Raw genomic sequence first — 20,148 nt, forward strand, 5'->3', positions numbered from 1 at the left:
ATAACCTCCACACCAAATCGCTTTGCCGTAAATGTCCCATCTGCTAGATCTGCTATTTTTGCGGAATGTTTGGCCCATAATAGGGACGCTGGGGTTCATGTGGTTAAAGGGATTAGTATGAAGAAACACGCTCTATATTGAGGTTCATAGGTTTGCTCTTACCTTTCTGCCTAGCAGCACCTTGATGACATGTCTGTTCAACGTGATTGGGCAAAGCTCATTCTGCAGCAGACATAGCCCAAGTATCCTACAGAAAATACATAACATAAATAATTGTTAAACCACTCAATCTATGCATATTACATACAGACGGGTGACAAAATAAAAACAAAAGTCTCTTAGTGAAGTGTTGGGCCACCACTATTCAGCAGAACACACTTGACCTATGGGCTCCGTACTACAGGGCATGATAAATTGCTTAGTTGTAACATGCAGTACACCTGTATGGAAGCAGATGCATTTGTTATGTTTCTCCAATCAGTTCAGGGTTTTCCTTTAATTTTGTCACCCGTCTGTATATTCCAATGCAAGTAAACACATTAAACAAGAAAACAGCCCGTCTCAAGTATTAGCTCAGAAGACGCATCACAACAATGTAACTTTCGAGTAAATCCAAGTTATCTGGAGAAAGTAAAGTCTTGTATTACATTATTATTGTATACCGCATTTGTCTCCATATCCGATCAATCAAACATTAAGCAATCTGCCAATTGTTACCTGCCGATGTTGCGGAAGCAGTTGAGCCTTGCTTCTGTGTTCTTGCCAGGCCGGGGGGAGTAGAAGCCACGCTTGCCAGGCTGGTAGAATAAAGGAGCGTTGTCGTCCCCGTCATCCGGGTCATCCAGCTCCATGTCCACCACGCTGCGGGTGGAACCATGGCGCTTACGGTTCTCCTGCTGCTAGAACCAAAGAGAGATAAGGATTTGTGTGAGAGTGGATTGTGCAAAAGTATCTGTGTGTTAAGCCATTAAGATCTGAGGCCAATTCTACAAATGTCTTCTAAATCTAAAATCTTAATAGATTTTCTGAAAAATGTATGTTGCTAAATATCAGTGGGGCTCAAACGTTTTCATGTCAAGGACCCCAAAATTATATATTTGGCTGCAGACCCCCAATTCAAAAATATCTATTCAAAGATTTGCAAAAATGTTCACTATTTTCAAAAATAGATCTACAAGCTCATAGCACGGCATGAAGTGACTGACGCGCAATGAGCTTGTATATCTGCTATTTTTGAATAGCCAAAGTATAAAATATAGTTGAAGTGGTTAAAATCTAAAATGACACAGATGTTTTCCCGGTTTTAATGGGTTTTAACATCCATCTTAGTGTCATTGCAAGACAATGGGAGAGAGATCATCTTATTAGCAAGATAACATCAGGTAAACAACCTTTGTATTTTAGCAGCATTACAAACTGACAGTCTGTATTGAAAGAAAGGTTGTTAATTGGTCACCGTAAGCCAGTGTGGACTGGAAATAAAGAGACTGTGTGTTTACTTGTGCTTTTTCTGGAGTCTCCAGGAGACCCAGGTCCAATATACTGTCAGCACCGTTTTCTCTGAAAGAGGTAAGAGATAGGAGAGTTATAGTCAGATTTGTGGGAGTTAAAATCAGTACAATGAGCTCAATTGTCAGTCTACTACTCTTTATGGCAAGGACAACGGAGCAGCGGTCTATTTTGTTGAGCTTGTTCTGCCTGATTTATTGTCTAAATTGGTTACGTGCCCTGTCGCGCACTGAAAATAGACGAATTACAAGCTCAGCCTTGAATATGCTTTCTGACACATGGGAAGCGTGGGTGTGCCATTACACAAATTCGAACTAGTTGGAGCAGAACTGTCTGCATTCAATTGGGTAGCTTGTCACACCTTCCATGTGCAATAAGAAGCTCCATCGCCTCTTCCACCCTGGCCCTCAGCGAGTCCTCGCTGGCCAGCAGCAGCAGCAGTTGGGCTGGAGACAGCTCCAGCAGCATGCCTGTGATTTTACTGGCAAAAGCCTGAAGGAGAGAACGATACAGACGGAGAGAGATATAACTCTGGTTACATTCTGCCAACTGAATCCATTAATTTTTTTTGCTCAGTATTGAGAAAATAAATCAAAAGAAAAATTGTTACCGGTTGCATTGCATGTACGCGTGGGTAGAGTCTTTCACCCAGAGCCTGCCTATGAGCAGGCAGTGGATCAGGCTCATCACTTGGGTTACCCTCTGACGCAGGCCTAAAAGGCCGGGTGTCAATGGACAGCTGTCTCCTTGAGTCCCTGTCATTCACATGTAGAAAGACACCAAGAGGTTACCAACAGTCTAGCAGGAAGTCAGTTCAGTAAATGTATGTTAAGGGTAACATTTAGAGGAGGGACTTCTGATGTTTACCTGTCTCTGTCTCTCCTGGAGCCAGCCCGAAGTCCACCACTCCTCCTTTCCCTCTCCCTGTCTCTGTTCCGCAGGCGTTGCATGAGATCTGACCAAACACACACACACACACATTTTATCTCTGAAAAACCATCAGGAAATATTTGCTCTTCACCCAAGTGATGACTGGCTTTATTATCAGAAACTTTTATATCAATGAAATTGAATTCCATGATATAATTCTATGTATCGTCATACTTGAGTTGTAATCGTGGTGACACGTACTGCTGGCCTGCATGCCCTTGCTGACGCTCTGTACACAGTCCAGATTGGGCAGCTTGTCATTGGACAGGAAGGCCAGGGCAATGGCCGTGTAGAAGCTGCGCGCCACGCCGCTGCCCTCGCCCGGCTCGTCCTTGAATGTGACCTTGACACGGTGCACGGCCATGGGGGTGGTGGTGCAGCGGCGGCCAAAGTGTGTGTTCAGCTGACGCATTGTCTGCTGTATGAGTTGGTCACGATCGCGGTCCACCTCCAGGGCCAGGTCGCGGGACTGGAGGTTCCGCAGCTTCTCCATTTCCCTGCGGAACTTGGATTCCTTCACCTCAAAGCCGCCCAGCTCAGTCAGGATCTGAGTGATATAGAGCAACAGGACAGTGATAATCTTTACAGAAATAGATGCATATGTTTTACTTCCAGCCACCAATTTATTCTTGGAAGACAAATTAATTAAAAAGGACCTTATTCATTCATCCATCCATCCATCTATTGATTCAATTAAAGGACCCTAGAACATTCATTCAATCAATCCATCTTTTCTTTGACGGGTTCAGTTAAGGAATCTTTTTACAGGTGTAAGGGAGATCTGTATGCTGCTGAACTTCTACATTGTTTCTTAACTCTCAAAACAAACTTATATATAGATAAATATTTTAACACACCGATCCTGGCTCTGCTCCCACGTCCTCCATGAAGACACGGCCAAACAGTTCCAGGGACAGACGCCAGCGGCCAAGCAGCATGTCGTGAGAGATCACCATCCCCATGAAACTACAGTGAGGTCTACGGACACAGATAGTATGGAAGATCTTCATGAGAGCCCCACCAAAATCATAGTAATTATCTATTAATGATTCCACCAAAAACATCTACCTAGCCAGAAGTTTGTGTGTACAGAAATACTGAAAAAGGCCAAACAATGATGTTGGCATTTTTGTGTTCTGTTGACTCAGGTCTTCTTGTCAGATTAATGTAGATAGTGTCTACTTTAATCTGTGCCAAAGTCCTGCACTCTCTCCCCCAAGACTCAAATCACAAGGGAAGATGCCTCTACCATGATAATCCAGCAAATATTTACACCAACCAGAAGTGTTACTTTATTACAAATAAATGACAACACAACTCAAACCATAATGTTTGAATGCTAAGGCTGAGTTCACCAATGATTTTTTCCTGATGTTTTTAATTGTTTTCAATGAGAGCGCTGTGTATTTATGCTGTGCTGGAAACACCAGCTGCTTGATGAGGAGCTGAATGACTATTTTGCATTGCATGTAGTCATGTCTGGAGTTTTTATCTGGGTGAAATATATTCAACTCTGGGCATTTGGAAGCATTTAGCAGAGTGCCTTGCGTTTTAAGCTGGGATAAAACGCTTTGGTGGACAAACAGCTTAAGTGTTCATTTGCACTGCACAGGTATGCATGGTGTTTGGCCCTTTTTCATCATTGGTCCTGGGAGGGGTGGGTGCTTATTTTCTTTTATTGAGCCTTTGTTGCGTTAGTTTTAAGTGGTGTTTGTGTTGTATGTATATATGCATCTATATATATTTTTTTTCATGATGCATCTATGCATACTGGCATAATTGTATTGCTGTTGAGATATGATGAATAAAAACAATTGATAACAAAAAAAAATGGTTAATTTCCACCCAAAACATCTACCTAGCTAGAATTTCACTTGTACAGAAAAACTGTTACCTAAAGTAGTACCTGATATGTCCTATAACCCCAAAACATGACTACACAATACCTAAACGATGGCAAAGGTGGTCCATCACTCTCGGTCAGACCGATCTCAGCTAGTAGGCTGCTCTTCAGTTGGGCAGCGAGGTCGTGTGGCGAGGGCCCTGGCTTTGGGATGTCAAGCTCCTGCTCAGTCATTGACTGGTCCTCGCTACCTTGCTGGCCCGTCTCCATGCTCATCACGTTTTTCAGGTTGGCAGAGTAGGACATCTTGGTGGGCAGGATCTGTTTATGGGATTTAGGATGATTTGTTTTTAGTCATGTGAAGAGGTGCTTTGGGGAGGAGATGATGACAGAATGGAAATATGAGAATGGGCCAGAAGACTGGCTATGTTCCAATATCCACTCTCCACACTTGCATGAAACAAAGCATGCAAGAAACTCGCAATTATCCAATTTGGTCTTCAAGCCCTTTCTATTCATATTAGTGAAATGAGGAATAAAACTCTACTTTGAGAGGACAGGAGAGAATACATTGAATGCTGAATACCCACTACAGTTTCCTCAAAGGAATACGCATGTATTTCCCTCTGAGGCATGTTAGCAAACTGTGTTGCTTCATCACACGACGGTGTCACTTGCCAGCAATAACAGATTTTGGAAGCTTTGGTAGACAGTGGATATTAGTACACAGCTGCCAGTGTTTGTCCAGTGAGGAGGTGTGGTATACCTGAGAGGAGGAGGGTAGAGAGGAGCCCATGTTTACCTCCAGGCAGTTCCTGTCCATGCTCGCCTCAGCCAGGCCTTTGCTGGCCATGTAGGAGGAGGAGTACAGACCCTGAGAGGGACGACCAAACAGATCCTCCTTCCTTGCATTGGGCTGCAAGACAGACAATGACAATCAAATGAGAGTTATGCCATGTGTGGCAGTGGCAAATAAATTATCAAGCTGTCAATAATACAATATTTTTCTACACATAATTATCAACATTTAGCTTGTAGGGCTGTCACTTTTGAGTGTACAGCTGTCTTCATCTCAAGTTATCGTGTTGAATCAAAAAGTTCAAAATTCTGTTGAAACAAGTTGCCGTGACATCCATGTATATTGCTATCCTGTTACTTGACGGACATTTTCGTAGCCGATTGAAATAAAAAATCAAATTCAGGCCAATTCATTGAGCTGACAAGAGCCAACAATTCAACAATAGCAGCATGGCAGAGTTTGGAACCAAGCTTGCCCTCGAGCTGCTCTGTTTCCCAGAAAAAGGGGCTTACTTTTTATCAAAGTGAGCTACATGTAAGTGCTGGCATGAGGAGAGAAAGCCTTATTGAGCTTTATCAACGAGATGTAATGAACTCTATGGAAATTAGGAGCATTACTCGTCTACACTCACACCGGCAGTGACTTAGACATTGTCATGGCCAAGATGTCGAGATCTCATCATCAGCTGTTATTTTACCTTCTGTCTCTCCTCGTTTCCCAGTGCTCACAGGTAATGAATGACTCCCAGCAACTTTGTTATCACTGGTGTTGTGAGTACATGGTTGCTTCGCAAACTATACAAATCCCCTTTATAATATATCGTCACTGTTGGCGTTTTTCTTTCTCGTGAATTAATGCCCCATTTTATACTTTGTTGTATCAGTGATCTGCAAAAGTAGTAAAAATAGCCAATCTACAAGCTCACAACACTTGTAGATTGGCTATTTGGTGTATTTTGGAAAAATTGGAAAACATTTGTGCACCTGTAATAACATGTCTAAAATAGGGACGCTAGATTGAAAGTCTGTCTGTGGGTATTATAAATATTTAACCAATAAAAAGTATTAACAAGCGCTTGCAACTAAATAAATACACTGGATGGATTGGAACAGGATTTTTTCCATTTCCTGTTCAGTACATACAACATTTCATTACATTTTTTGCCAAACTTATGTGTTTTCATTTGAAATGTCATTTTTGGCCAATGTTGACAGCCCTATTACCGGTACGTTGGTAATGTTTCACTTCTCAAATTCATCCCATGACTTTATTTCTGCAAAAAGTTATCACAATTTTTCATTCGTTGTCTCAGGTCTTCTTGTCAGATTAATGTAGATAGTGTCTACTGCAAACTGTGCCTGTTTTGGCACCTGTCCTGCACTCTCTCTACCAAGACTCAAATCACAGCAAGGAAGGATGCCTCCGCCATGATAATCCAGCTTGGTTTATTGTACTACATATGCACCAAACCCTGCATCAACCTCATCCATTAGTGAATGAGACTTCCCCCCAAAGAGAATTTCACCTAATCAAGGACTTGCCTGGCATACTAACTTTGGTGCTCAACTGATTTTAGAATGCTTCCACAATGCAGGCTTTACCTGCAGGAGGTGGGGCTGGTCTGCCAGAGGGATGGCCTCCGCTAATGGAACCTCAAAGGGGTTGGGTGGGATGCAGCCCAGGAAGGTCATGGAGTCAGAGCGACGGAAGAAGGGGTGGTTTTGACCGGTTTCGGCAGGAACCGGGTCCTCATCCTTGTCCTGTAGTGTTGAACCTGAGGCAAGATGTATACAGTCCTAATGTCAAACACTGCTAATGTTAAAGCCACTGGTAGCTTAACACCTTGAAAACCCAGTGGGTCAGGTCAGATATTCACTAAACATACTCTGCAAGTTATCAAGGGATAGAGGGACAGATAATCAACATGCAAAAAGCTTTTTTTCAAAGATGTGAATGTATTTGCCTGTATAGTTAAAAACAATTTGAAGTGATTTATTTATCTCACTTACTTTGATTTGTATCCTCGTCATTCTCATGTTCAGAATCCTCATTGTCCAAACCCAGTTCCAGAATCTCACGATTCCTGCAAATAGACAGTTACATTATTTTAGTTTAATTACACAGATGATGTCTGAAAAAGGCCAAACAATGATGTCGGCATTTTTATGTTCTGTAGTCTCAGGTCTTCTTGTCGGATGAATGTAGATAGTGTCTACATTAACTGTGCCAAAGCCCTGCACTCTCTCTCCCAAGACTCAAATCACAACAAGGGAAGATGCCTCTGCCATGATAATCCTGGTTTACATCATTACATAATGCAAATCCAGAAGTGTTACTTTAGTATTACAAATAAATGACAACACACCTCAAACCATAATGTTTGAATGATAAGGCTGTGTTGTCCACCAAAGATTTTTTCCTGATATTTTGAATTGTTTTCAATGAGAGCACTGTGTATTTACACTGTGCTGGAAACAAAAGCTGCGTGATGAGGAGCTGAATGACTATTTTGCATTGCATGTTCATGTCTGGAGTTTTTATCTGGGTGCCCAGTTGAAATATATTCAACTCTGGGCATTTGGAAGCATTTAGCAGAGTGCCTTGCGTTTTAAGCTGGGATAAAACACTTGGACAAATAGCTTAAGTGTTCATTTAACTATTAACACAGCAGCCACTGCATGATACTGAACGACTGCATACAATTTTGTTTGTGGTTTCATCCAGTTACCTCTTTCTATCCATCTGTGGGGTGTCCAGGGTGGTTTGCTGGTTCATTGCCTTAATCCAGTAGATTAGAGCCTGGAAGACGTAGGCTACATGTTTCAGTGAGCATACGTCCAGCACAGGAAGCACATCAGAATGCTCATCGTTATGGGAGCGCATCAGGGACAAGGCATAGTTTAGGAAGTCGCCTCGGGCTGACATCATTCCCTGGCGGGCCGTCAGCAAGGTGGCTGCTCGCCTGTCACATACACAACACGGTAAAAATACTTCATACATCACTATGTTCAAGTGTGAGCCAACGTAACTTTCTACTCTCACACACAAGTGAAGTTTCAAAATAACTGGAATGGGACTTTAAAAGTAGTTATTTGACTAAATATGCACATAAGTGAATGAGCCTTCAAAGCATAACACAGAAGTGGATGTGCCCCATAAACCACTTAAACCCTATATACGGATATATCCTATAACTCACTGCGACACGATGTGTTGTGAGCTTGTAGATCTTCTACTTTCGCTGAATGTTTGCCTATTTAAAACATGGTTAAAAGATGCTTTAACTAAATCTTAAAGAATCAAATAACAGCTTCCACAGAATGAGATCCTAATATGTCTTTTATCCGTTTCTCTTTTTACCTGCGTCCTTCCAAGGTGCGCAGGCTGGCTTCCTCTCGGGCGGTCATGCGTTCCCTGCGAGCCGAGTGCTGTGAGGCATGAAGTGGGTGACTGGGGTGACCTGGATCTCCTGCTGAGGACAGGGCTGAGCCGTAGCGCAGCTGAGCCTCAGTGGAGTCCATGATGGACACCATCCAGTTCCATGTGGGGATCAGCTTCTCTTCTACATAGTTCTGGTTGAACACATACAGGCAGAGATGATTTTAAACAGGGAAAGATTATTTTGACTTAAGGAAAATCGCTTTTCATGGAAAGATGACCATAAAAAAAATCGAATTGATATGATGATGTAAAAATCCATCTCCACGGCAGTATTCAGGATTTCACTGATTGGCTGCATCTCTGAGAAAATATCTCCTTTTGTTAATTTCTCTGCCTCTGTTGGATAGCCACATGACAGCACTCTAACCTCACCTGCAAGTTGACAGCATCCTGGTAAGTCAGCTTCACAGCAGCAGGGTACTGGGAGTAGACCAGGTGGTTGTACTTGGGGATCAGGCTCATGAGGTCTGAGATCTGCCTGATGACGATGCTGTAAGCCCGCGCCAGGCTGCTGGCAGATGTCAGGTAGCTGCTGGAGTTGCTGGCCTCTAGGGCTGCTGCTGCAGCCGCAGCACTGGAGCTGATGGCACTGGAGCGCCGAAGGTTGGAAGGGTCAATGTATATGAGCCCTGTGGAGCTTGCTGTTGGAGGAGACATTACATAATTTGATTATTATTATAGATATAGACCCTTTGGTGGTAGCTCTAAGGGCCTTTGAACAAAGGTGCTATCTATACATTTTTAGTATGTGCACTGCTGCCTAAAAGGGAACAACTAAACTTGTAGTGAGTAAGATTCACAAAGGCTTTAAGCTCATGTTGTCCAAGCTTTTCTGAAGAATACATCACACAACAAGAAACGAAAAATTTAACAAAAAACAATCAAACAAATGGGGAGAAATAAATAGAAGCTCCACTCACCGGCCGGTGTAGAGGAGCTGGAGGGGGCGCTGCCCGTGGCCCTCTGGCTGGGTGCGTTGCGTACGGCCCACTGCATGGACCGAGGTGCCTGGGCTGCGCTGTTGGCGTGGGAGGAGCTAGTCGTCCTCTCCAGTGGCTCGTCCAATAGGAAGGTCTCCTGGTCAACGTCGTCACTCTGACTGCTGCTGCTGTCCGAGTCGCTGGAGTCATTGGACTGGGAGTCATCCTCTGAAAAGAAGGCAGGGACACTGCTGGCACCTTGGGAAGGAGGAGGAGGAGGGGGACAAGTTTAAAGGGCTGTCTATCGATCTCTCCCTCCTCCTCTTTCACACGTACAAACTTTGTCGAGGCAGGAGTGCAGGTTAGTGAACCACACCACCACAAGGCCAAACAACACTACTACTTTGATTTCAAGGCTTCAATTTTAAACCGCAGCTATATCTGCTGGTCTGTCGGACTGTATATGGCTTTATAAATAGTAATACATGGTTTAATTTCCTACATTTATAACTTATCGGAGGTGGCACAAAGACACATTTTCACCCATAACAATGTAGGAACTTGAGTGCAAACCAGTAAAAGATTAGTAGCAAATGCAAAATATTAAGGAAAAAAAAAACACACATTTTGGAGAAGCTAGACGTATTAGTTTGTTATTTCGGAGGACACATCAAGGTTGCTAACGATGTAGTGACAGATTAGTTAATGATGACGGGTACGATAAATGTGAAAATGTGAGGATGGAAAGCTAATCTGGGGGAACTCTCAGAGGGAAACTGTGTGTGCACTTTGCAGATTCACTCTGGCCCTGAAATACTGTATGCATTGAAGTAAAGAGGAGCCCATACCAAAAATAGGAAATGCCAGGGACGACCTACTGCCTGCAAATGAAATACATTGAGCATTGAACCAGGGACCAAGTTGTCTGCCGTATCATCAGTTCTCTAAAAGACAGAAATGTCCTCATCTAACATGCACTCTTAGGAGTAAGACTGAAGGGCCACTTCAAGGTAGGCGCTAGGACTAGTGATTATGAGAGGATTGAATTAGTCTGCAACAGAAAATGCAAACAGAATGAGGCAAGGCAGAACAATTACTTCTATTTAGCTAGTGGTTGGAGCCTCAGAAAAATCTGGATGGACCGTTACATGAGGTCACCCCCTATGGGACCTATTTTCCCCAAAACAACCCCCCACCACCAAATAATAAAATAAAAGTATCCAATATCAAAGCAGATCAAAAGTCAGAGGACAAGATGTCAAACGCTTCAAAACAAACACCTGATATGTGAGCTGTTGACCAACCTGCTTCAGAACCAGCAGTGGCTGCCGTGACAACGCTCCGGCGGCCGCTGGCATTGTCCTGGTTGCTATGGTTGCTTTCGCTGTCACTCTCAGTCTCGGCCGCTGCCAGCAGATCCAACTCCATGTCACTTCCTGCAAAATGAGAATACAGAGGCATTACCATCAATGACAAGGGATCCAGTTCAGGTATTATGTAATGGATGAGTTATGCTATGGCACCCTCTGTCCAAGCAGTAGACATTATAGAGTATGAAGTCTCACCATCCTCATCATGTTCATCATGCTGACCCTCTGCCTCTGCATTTTCCTCTCCTTGTTCTTCCTGGTCATCATGGTGATCCTCCTCTCCTGCCACACCCTCAACAACTTCAACCTGTGGCAAAAATATTCAATTAGAAAATACAGTCAAAATCCATAAACAAATCGTGAAATCAGTATATGTTATATATGGTATACCATTGATAAATAATTCTGGGATTAAACATGTGATAGCTGGCTGACCTAATTAGAAAAATGGTCTTGAAGTGTGCATGCACTCAGAATGACATTTCTCTAGAGAGCATCCCACTCATCCCAGAATGTCTGTCAGTGTCATGCAATAAATAATGGCATACAAAGGTCATTTATGAATATAATGATTTTATAACACTCCCCACCTCTTCCACATCTGCTGAGACAATATCATCCTGCTCCTCATCTCGCCCTCTGACAGGCTGGGACTGGCTGCTGCGTCGAGGCTGGGGGTTCCTGATGATGTAAGAGGAAGCTGTCTGACTGGAGCTGTAGGAGATTCAAGAGAAGCTAAGGGTCATTACAGATAGGATTTTCTTTTTAAGGTAAGCAGATAGGGAGGGAAAGTCATCATCAGATCACCCTTTGCGATTTTTGTTCAAAACATGGGATAACGAGTCACCATCACAACCCATAAAGTGGATGGACTATTTTTTTTATAGCAATCAAAACAGATTTGCTAAATACCCTTTAGCTTCTTCTTGTTTGAGTGGGTAACGAGTAAAAGCACTGTCTGGCTGTAGTTCAATTGTTTTTTGTTACATTTGAAACAGTCATTTCAAAATTGTCTGCTTTAGGCTCTGTGCATAACTCTAGTCTGCCAACTACCACAGGTGGCATACCCGTTTTCAGTTCCTAGGTACATTAGCTTCGGTAGTAAAAAATAGCTTTGGGGTTGCAAAGTGTATATGATAAGGTACAGGGAAATGGGGTAAGGGATATAATGAAGGACTGTTATTGCATCATGATGATCAATCACAAAAATCTCATAGTTGTCGTTGAGAAATGTGAAAAATATTTCGGAACAGAGTTCCTTGACGTGCTGGCATCGTGCACCAAAATATGATTCAGATTGACCCAGTAGTTTGCGAGATTAGCTGCAGACGGACATAAAAACATTATCTCTGCACTCCTGGTGGAGAAAATAAAAAGGGTCCCTATGAGGAAAATAAATGGCAATTCTAAATATTTTGAACACAAACAGTGGGTGGCATATGTCTGCACTGTCCCCGTCATAAAGTAGAAGCTACACTTTTCTAACTCTCGCCAACTCTAGACTAAATAATTAATTCAATTCAATGATGGAGCACAAATAGATAAAAAGTACTTTTTAACTTTTATCAGAGTAAGTGCAACACATACAGTAATACTACAGATGCAGACCTACTTTAGTATTACATAATACTACAGATGTAGTATTATGTAGATCGGCTTGTTTCAGCAAACAGATTTTGTGTAGAGGGAAAAAATGAGGGGCCAAGTACAGACACCTGGGGGACCCCATTCAAAAAAAGTATAGGGTTTAAATGCAGAGTGCACATTTTCCTACAGAAATCAATAAAGTACTTGAAAACATAATATGTTCACTGTATCTTTTGAAAAGATGAAGTGGTGTGTGTTTGCTAATGTATAATCTATATAGGAATTAAAGCAAACTGACCTGCTGGATTGGTCAGGGGAGGGTCTCGGGGGCAGAGGTTCCACAGAGAAGAGCTCTTCGCTGCCCTGCACAGCATCAATGCTGGTGCTGGCCAGGGTGAACGGGGCAGTGGGTCTCGCAATGCCCATACGCACAGGAACAATAAGTGACTCTGCCACGTTACACAGCTCCTCCACCGCGTAGGGCAGCAGGGCCTGGAATACACGCCGACACTTCCCAATAGGCTGGGGGATGAAGTTACTGTGCAGAGGGAATTAACAAAAGACAAATAAAATCAGCATTTCTTGTGTGTATATTTTTCATTATATTGTGGCTTGTGTTCTATATATGCATCTTGTGACAGAATTCGAGTTTGCAGACAGAATTGATAGGTATGCTTGACATTTGCATCGTAAATTCTCAGGAGAGCATAGAACTCCTGAGCTAAAAGCTTACTTTTTCTTCTTGGACGAGGCCATCTCCACACTGAGGATAACAAAGACCCGGGCTACAGAACGCAGGAACCTCCTGGTGACATTGATTGCCTCCTCTCTCCGACCTGGAGTGTATTTGTTCTGCAGCTCCTTCACCAGTGTACCCAGCAAGGTGTCAATGAACTTGTGGGGAAGAGTTAAAAAGGGTGAATAAAGGCAACCGTACAGGCACAACCACATCATTATTTAGAAAAAAAGGTAGTAGAAAATAGCAATTAGGAATCTATTCCGGTTGAGGCATATTTCAGAAAGCAAAATGCAATTTTTACTTGTTTTATTTTATCAAGAGGACGGAGAAGCATTTCCTTAAATATTGCATAAACCGGCTCAAATCCTCATCATGAACAGAGAAGCATGGTTATTATGTTATTAGGTAGTAAAGGACAGTGACTAACCCGACTTACGGTAATGTCAGGGGCACACTTGACGATGAGGCAGTGAGTGAAGCAGTCAAGGCGGATGGTGCCACTCTGCTGGTTCAGGTACACCTGCTCTTCAGGCAGGAGGTGAGCAATCCTGCTGCTTGCACTCAATCTGGGACAGAGAGACAACACAGTGTCTGAGTCATATAGTGACATTCACCAAGTCTTCAGAATCATTGTCTAGGGTCTGTTAGGGTATATTAGGTTATTGCAATTATTTAGCTTTTTACAAAATATACTGGACTATAACAACAACTAACAACATTCAGTTAAAATAATTCTACTTGTCCAGCATTTTTTCCCCTACTCGTCCAGCAAATGTTGCCTAATGAAAATAACTGATGTATATCACAAGCAATGGGAGTGCGGTTGTTGCTACTCACGGGTCTTTATTCTCCTGGGAGCCAAACATAATCATACATTTGAGGGCGTTCCAGTCCTGCAGGACGCGCTCCAGAGCAAGCTGGGCGAAACGAGGAGGTTCCAGGTCATGGTCCGGCATGTCAGAGTCTGACAAAAAGGAAAAGGCAGAGGATTTCAATACAAGCTGCATTGGGGCCAATATATTAAAAAGAACTCCAGACATCACAAATTTGACCAGATTAACCCTGGTGTCCCAAATTTGGCCAATAATCTTTTTCTTCCAAATTCTATTTCATTCATTAAATAGACTATAAATCATCCATATTGTTGGTGTAAGGTGTAATATGAGTAGTCTGGAAGGTTTTAAGCCAAGTGTTTGTTTGTGTAATGTAACATGTGAAACAAATTCAGCACTCACCTTCTGCATTGGCAGCCTTGCGGTTCCTGTCTTCTCTGATGCGTGGTGGTCGATACTGGCAGTGCTCAACACTCTGCCTTGCAACAGTCTGCACCAGGAACAGTAATATATGTTCTCCCCTATAGATGGACATGAGAGCAATTGGAGCAACATTAATAATGACTAATGAGTTAGTAGGAGTCAGCAACATATTGAAAGTTTTCTTTAGGTATTAACTCATTCACTGCCACTGACGTAAAAAACGTAATTTGTCCCGTTTACCAATCCTGCCACTGACGTAAAAAACGTAATTTTTTTTTTTTTTTTTTTTAGTTTTTTTTTCAAATTTGACCCAAAGACCAAGGAGATATGATTGTTTAAAGATCTACACTCCCATCCACTTCCTTGTTAACTTAAAACTTAAAAATTCTGTATCTCGGCTCCTGAGTACTTTTTTTTTTAAATGAAAAATCTCTGGCAGTGGGCAAACGCGGTCAGCAATAATTGTGGCAGTGAATGAGTTAAAATAAACCTTCTCATCAGAAATTGTGCATGCATAGAAAATTATGTTTCAGGAATGCACCACATAAGAGAGCCGAGTGGGATCTTACCTGCTGTTTGGTGTGGTGACCAGGTTGGTGGTGGTGAGTAGCCTGTAGAGCAGGTCCAGGCGAGCAGCCTTCTGGCCCGCAATGAGTGTTTTGCACTTACATTTCTCCCAGCAATCACAGTACGCTGTGGGAGAGGTCCTCTTCAGTCTGGGAAAGATAAAGTTAACACAATGAGACTGGTTTGACGATCACCACAATTTCCGCAAATATTAAACATTTATAAAGGAGAATTTAAAGGAGGTCAACGATGGTGGTCAGAAAAAAATCCTTTCATGAGACTCAATTAGGGATTAACCACATAAGCCCTATTTTATACTATGTTGTGGAACGAAAATGTACAAGCTTGTGACATGTTGCAAGCTTGTACATCAGATAATTTTGTTTGCCTATAATGACAAAATAGGGACACCAGGTTGAAAGTGGTTAAACCAGGAATAGATACTTACTTGCAGTCATGTCCCTTGTGGCATACTCTGGCACACTCAGTGCAGCAGCAAAGAGACTCAAGCAGACCACAGGTCCGACATTCAAAGATATCCTGCGTAAATAGTCAGTGTAGGGGAAAATTCCAGTGTGAGAGTTGATCTTCAATTCTCATAAGAAGAAAAAAACGTATCACATTCAGCAGTGAGGCCATCATCAGTATAAGTTCCTACCTGGTTGATGTGTTCGGCTCCGGTCCAAGTGAAGCTGCAGGTGTCATTGCAGCAGAGGACGTACAGAGGTGAATCGTCCGGGTTGGTCCCCAGGGGACAGATCATTTCCATAAAAACTGAGTCTGCATCCTCCTTCTCCACAATGCCAGGGTCACCCACTGTGTTCAACAGAATGGATGAGTAAAGTGTAGGCATGGGCAGCATAATGACGCTAAATGATCTCAAGGACATTTCCATGAGTGCTGGTGATCTTTCTGAAGCAGTTACAACACCATGGCTATTGCAAGCAGGTCAGTCAAAATAGTCTGTGACGCACATAAATTAACTAACCAGGTCGGATTACGTCGCTCTTACACAAATATATGAATGCTATTTTATCATTAGTTATTCATAGGTTAGGTTGCTCATTTTATTGTTGTTACACACACTTTTCTTTCCATTGCACTGCTGTTAACCTTGCCTCCAGTATCGGAACCCCAGACTCAATTTAATTTTAATACTTTGCGAAGCATGAATTCAACAGCTATACAAGCACAATAACCAAGTCCCCCCCCACCAAATACCAATCTAGATCACAGCAGAGAGCCACTGAGTGACAATGACATACCTTTGGCCATTTTCTGAGCAGCCTCTAGAACGGTGATGGCTGCAGGATAAGCTCTCCCACTGACTGCCAGCATGAATGGGGTCATTCCACGGGCATCCCTGTCAAATAACACACAGGAAGAAAGGTGAGTGCAAAATAAAAGGAGGGAGAAGAAAAAAAAGAACACAGGGCCATCTGCTGCAGATGGAAAATCAAACTGGCATCTCTAGGGAAAGAAGAGTAGCTATCCGTTCTGTTTTATTTAAAAAGGATGACACATCGGTTGTCTTCAAATGAGATAAATGGCTTCATCCATAAATGAAGAGTCATACTTAGCGGAGAGCAGCTCTCGTAGATGTGGCCTCAGGACAATGCTGTCACACATCAGCTTGAGAATGAGGTGGGCGTTGGCCTTCCTGTCTTTAGATTCAACCACAGATGGCTCAGAGGACGGGCCTGGTCAGAGTCAGAGAAGACAGCATACACTAGATATCTCTTTAGGTTTTTAGAACAGGTGGAATACCTTCCATTCTATAAATCCAATAAATACTTGGGGCCGACCAATGCCAGATTTGAGTCAGATGCCAATCCTGATTTTGGAAAGGTAACCAGTGTTTTGACCAATATCTTGTTAAAAATTGCAACATTTTCTAATCACTTACAAACTCAACTCATAGTTAAATGTTCTCAAATTGAAAAAATTCAAAGTAAACAAATAAGTAAACAAATAATGTTTGATAGATAAAAAGTAAACACAAACTGAACATTATAAGTCTTATTCAGACATGTTCAAAACTGGCTGATCTACAAGCTCACAAGCAATGCGTTGTGAGTTTGTGGATCAGATTTGTTTTAGCCTGTAATGACATGGCCAGGTTAAAAGTGGTTAAAAATCAGGACACCCCAGCTACAATACTTCAATACAGATGATGTCAAAAAAGGCAAATAATGGCAAATAATAAATAATCTGCCAGACTGATATATCGGTCAGGCTGGTAGAACTAGTTGTAATGATATAACTATTACACAAGTCTGTTCTTCCTCACAGCTTCTACTGTAATAAATAAAGATTCAACATCTTCTCTGATAGAAAACACCAAAGGAGACCCAGTTTACACAAGTACTTTCTCCATTTTCTAAATCCAATTAAGACTGGCTGTGAAAATGTCCATCCAGAGTCAAAGTGCTATCTTACCTGGTATGGTGGAGGTGCTGGGTCCTTGGCTGGTCCCAGTGGATGCAGTGGTAAGAGAGCCCACAGCTGGAGCTAGAATGAAGTCAATGTCCCCATCTGACAGGAAAGTAAAATGAATGTTATTCTGGGTACTTTCAGGGGGCATATTACTGCCCTAATCTCAACAATTGAACCACTCCTTAAACCCATGTCCATGACTGAATGGTTCTCCAACTTCACACCCATTTGGACTCGTCGCTGACTCAAATCTAATCCCACCAGTAACTAATCTCCACCAACATCCTTTAAGTTTAGTTAACCGTCCATCTAAACAAAGTGTCTAGTCTACTTAAAAGAAAAAAAAGAAGAACCCTTATATACAATCTTGTGTGAATAGTGAACTAGCTAGCTTGTTAGGTTCAGTGTACTGACCGGGGTCCATTGGTGGGGGGTCAGGCACCCAGCTGGGAGGGGCAATAGGTGGTGAGACAGGGTCCTGATGGTCACTGGAGGAAGGACCAGACTCGTGGCGGCCGAGGCCAGCTGCTCTAAGAGACCGACGCATCATTTCTCTCAAACGAAGCCTGGAGACATGAGACAAACAAATGAAGCGATCGGACTAAGCAAAAATAGGCTCTGTGCATTAACTGTAGTCCCGGGTTTCCAGAAGGTGGCATACCCGGTTAATTTTCCCATAGCTTCGCTTGATTGGCTCAGCAGCAGATTTGAACAGGAAACATGAACAGGAAAGGTGTCATGCGTTTCCCATTCAAATCTGCTGTCGGTGGCCTACAGGAAAGTAGAAGTATGCCACCTTCTGGAAACCTGGACTACAGTTATGCAAAGAGCCGATCTCAAACGCATAAATTAGCATGATTAACAGCTTAGGTTCACAGTTTTTATAATAAGATTAAAAAAAATAAAGCTCTAAGTGAACACGTCTAATGCCATGGCAACCAAGACTGTGAGACTATGGTTTGCTAATTGTTAAGAGGAAAATCTAAAAATGAATTGTTAAGCTGGAGTATACTTTCAGAATGCCTTTCTCCGAATAAGAGCTACAGAGCTTCTCACAGGTCCAAAATGACACACCCGAACTCTAATGGACACGTGAAATGTATCCTACTGTTCTACCAGTAAATGCCACTTATTAGGCTACGCCATAATATAATCTATAGTTGCTATGCAGCAGCCTAAAATAAGAGAATGAAATACCATGTCTTCATCTCTGTGAAGAACCAAGCCGTGATTACACACACGCCATGGGCACACACCTCACTTTTCCCCCCTTATTTAGCACTGCAGATATCTGATCCCAGGTCAGCCTAATCATCATGCTGCACTTGATACTTTTCTCTCCTGATCAGATGAATATGGGTCTTCTCAGATCCACTCGGGTATTACACAACAAATAATGATAAACAGACCCGGGATCCGAGATAATATAATATGAACAAACAGATTCTACAAAGTGACCAGGATAACTGTAGAGTGACCTCTACTACAAATTACATAGGGAAGTATTTATGGTCGACTATATTATTTGTGATTCGACAATAACCTATTTGCTGTTCTGCAAATTATAACAGTGACATAACTTTTGCTTCTCAGTTTAACCAGTTACTTACCCTCTGCTACTGGAGGAGCCTGTCCTATTTCCAGAGCTGTTGCTGGAGACAACAGAGATGGCATTGGCAATGGCCTCCACGGCAGACAGACGCTCTGCGAACGTGTTCCGCTCTGACCGCTCAGCTTCTGGAATGACAGAGGAGCCAGTGTTACCGTGGAACAAAGTGTTTTCCCCCCCATGGTCCCCATTATTTTATCACAAATTCACTGTGAACTACACTACGTTCGCTACAGTTTGGTCAGGTTGTGCACGAGTATACAGCATGCGCGCGCAAACAATATCTTCAACATCTACAAACTGACATGCAAGTCAATGCCATATGTTAGCTTGCAGATTTGCATAGAGACACACAGGCGACTATAAATGCACGCCCACTATCGAGACAGCGTCGCCACACAGGTTAAGGGAGAACGGTGTAATGCAGCTGTCAATGCAATCCATATGAGTGGCACCGTAAAATACCGTAGTTTCACTGGTTGATTACTGAGGCTGTAGTGATTTTTTTGGTGTCCCATTTGTTTGATTTGTCCTTTTTAATTTGACATAACTGCCATCGCAATATACAATCCACAATATTCTACTAACAATATACGTAGAATTCCCCTCTTCAAAGTCGTCACTCGTAAAGACAGTGATGTCACTGAAATATGTCAACTTGTCTGTCTGCCGTCACCCCTCAGCTGTGTTAACATTATGGGTAACCCATTGAAGTAGCAAATTAAAAAACAATTTATGAAAAAACGATATGTTGACAAAGACACCCAATACATTTGGAAACATATTCTTATTCAAATCAACATAGTCTACAGTTCATGTAGGATTATTTTAAAAGCAGGCGAAATTACAGTTCAATTCAGTGGCTTCTATGGGCTGGGCTGCAGTACACCGTTCTCCCTTACCCCGAGTGATGGCGCTCTCTCCATTGTAGGCACCCGTGTGTGTCTCATCTCATATGTCATTTGCAGGTAATGCTGAGTCTGTTAAAGCAGCAGTACTGATCTGAAATGACTACCGTTTGATTTAAGAGGCTCAATTTATGGCACATTGCCTTTACCTGTCCATGCTTCAAATAAGTTAATAGTTGGAACCAATTCTCATCTACGATTAGATATGATCTTTTATTTGTTAAGAAACTATTG

At 42.4% G+C, this 20,148-nt stretch overlaps 1 protein-coding gene across 18 annotated transcripts in view; it reads right to left on the reverse strand.

Moving 5' to 3' along the window:
* The window catches only part of ubr5 (ubiquitin protein ligase E3 component n-recognin 5), a 43,332-nt gene that overhangs the window by 2,790 nt on the left and 20,394 nt on the right, over positions 1-20,148 (reverse strand). For 2 of the 18 annotated variants that reach the window (XM_080427280.1, XM_080427269.1), the window contains exons 22-54: positions 19,008-19,134; positions 17,812-17,963; positions 17,401-17,496; positions 16,538-16,661; positions 16,227-16,324; positions 15,620-15,777; positions 15,410-15,501; positions 14,964-15,110; positions 14,374-14,492; positions 13,976-14,102; positions 13,566-13,704; positions 13,133-13,293; positions 12,698-12,937; positions 11,403-11,526; positions 11,008-11,119; positions 10,723-10,878; positions 9,443-9,700; positions 8,895-9,163; positions 8,442-8,653; positions 8,281-8,334; positions 7,810-8,043; positions 7,091-7,164; positions 6,683-6,855; positions 5,049-5,198; positions 4,386-4,603; positions 3,297-3,417; positions 2,614-2,986; positions 2,377-2,464; positions 2,120-2,264; positions 1,871-2,001; positions 1,500-1,560; positions 718-899; positions 163-247 (exon numbers count right to left, since the gene is read on the reverse strand). In XM_080427280.1, the coding sequence (XP_080283406.1) occupies positions 163-247; positions 718-899; positions 1,500-1,560; positions 1,871-2,001; positions 2,120-2,264; positions 2,377-2,464; positions 2,614-2,986; positions 3,297-3,417; positions 4,386-4,603; positions 5,049-5,198; positions 6,683-6,855; positions 7,091-7,164; positions 7,810-8,043; positions 8,281-8,334; positions 8,442-8,653; positions 8,895-9,163; positions 9,443-9,700; positions 10,723-10,878; positions 11,008-11,119; positions 11,403-11,526; positions 12,698-12,937; positions 13,133-13,293; positions 13,566-13,704; positions 13,976-14,102; positions 14,374-14,492; positions 14,964-15,110; positions 15,410-15,501; positions 15,620-15,777; positions 16,227-16,324; positions 16,538-16,661; positions 17,401-17,496; positions 17,812-17,963; positions 19,008-19,134 (5,000 nt within the window). Of the gene's footprint in view, positions 1-162; positions 248-717; positions 900-1,499; positions 1,561-1,868; positions 2,002-2,119; positions 2,265-2,376; positions 2,465-2,613; positions 2,987-3,296; positions 3,418-4,385; positions 4,604-5,048; positions 5,199-6,682; positions 6,856-7,090; positions 7,165-7,809; positions 8,044-8,280; positions 8,335-8,441; positions 8,654-8,894; positions 9,164-9,442; positions 9,701-10,722; positions 10,879-11,007; positions 11,120-11,402; positions 11,527-12,697; positions 12,938-13,132; positions 13,294-13,565; positions 13,705-13,975; positions 14,103-14,373; positions 14,493-14,963; positions 15,111-15,409; positions 15,502-15,619; positions 15,778-16,226; positions 16,325-16,537; positions 16,662-17,400; positions 17,497-17,811; positions 17,964-19,007; positions 19,135-20,148 lie in introns of those variants that run through there. The other 16 variants (XM_080427278.1, XM_080427284.1, XM_080427279.1 and 13 more) reach the window with 16 other exon arrangements.

Source organism: Gymnoscopelus braueri (assembly GCF_963280865.1).
Source record: "Gymnoscopelus braueri genome assembly, chromosome: 4".
NCBI lineage: Eukaryota > Metazoa > Chordata > Actinopteri > Myctophiformes > Myctophidae > Gymnoscopelus > Gymnoscopelus braueri.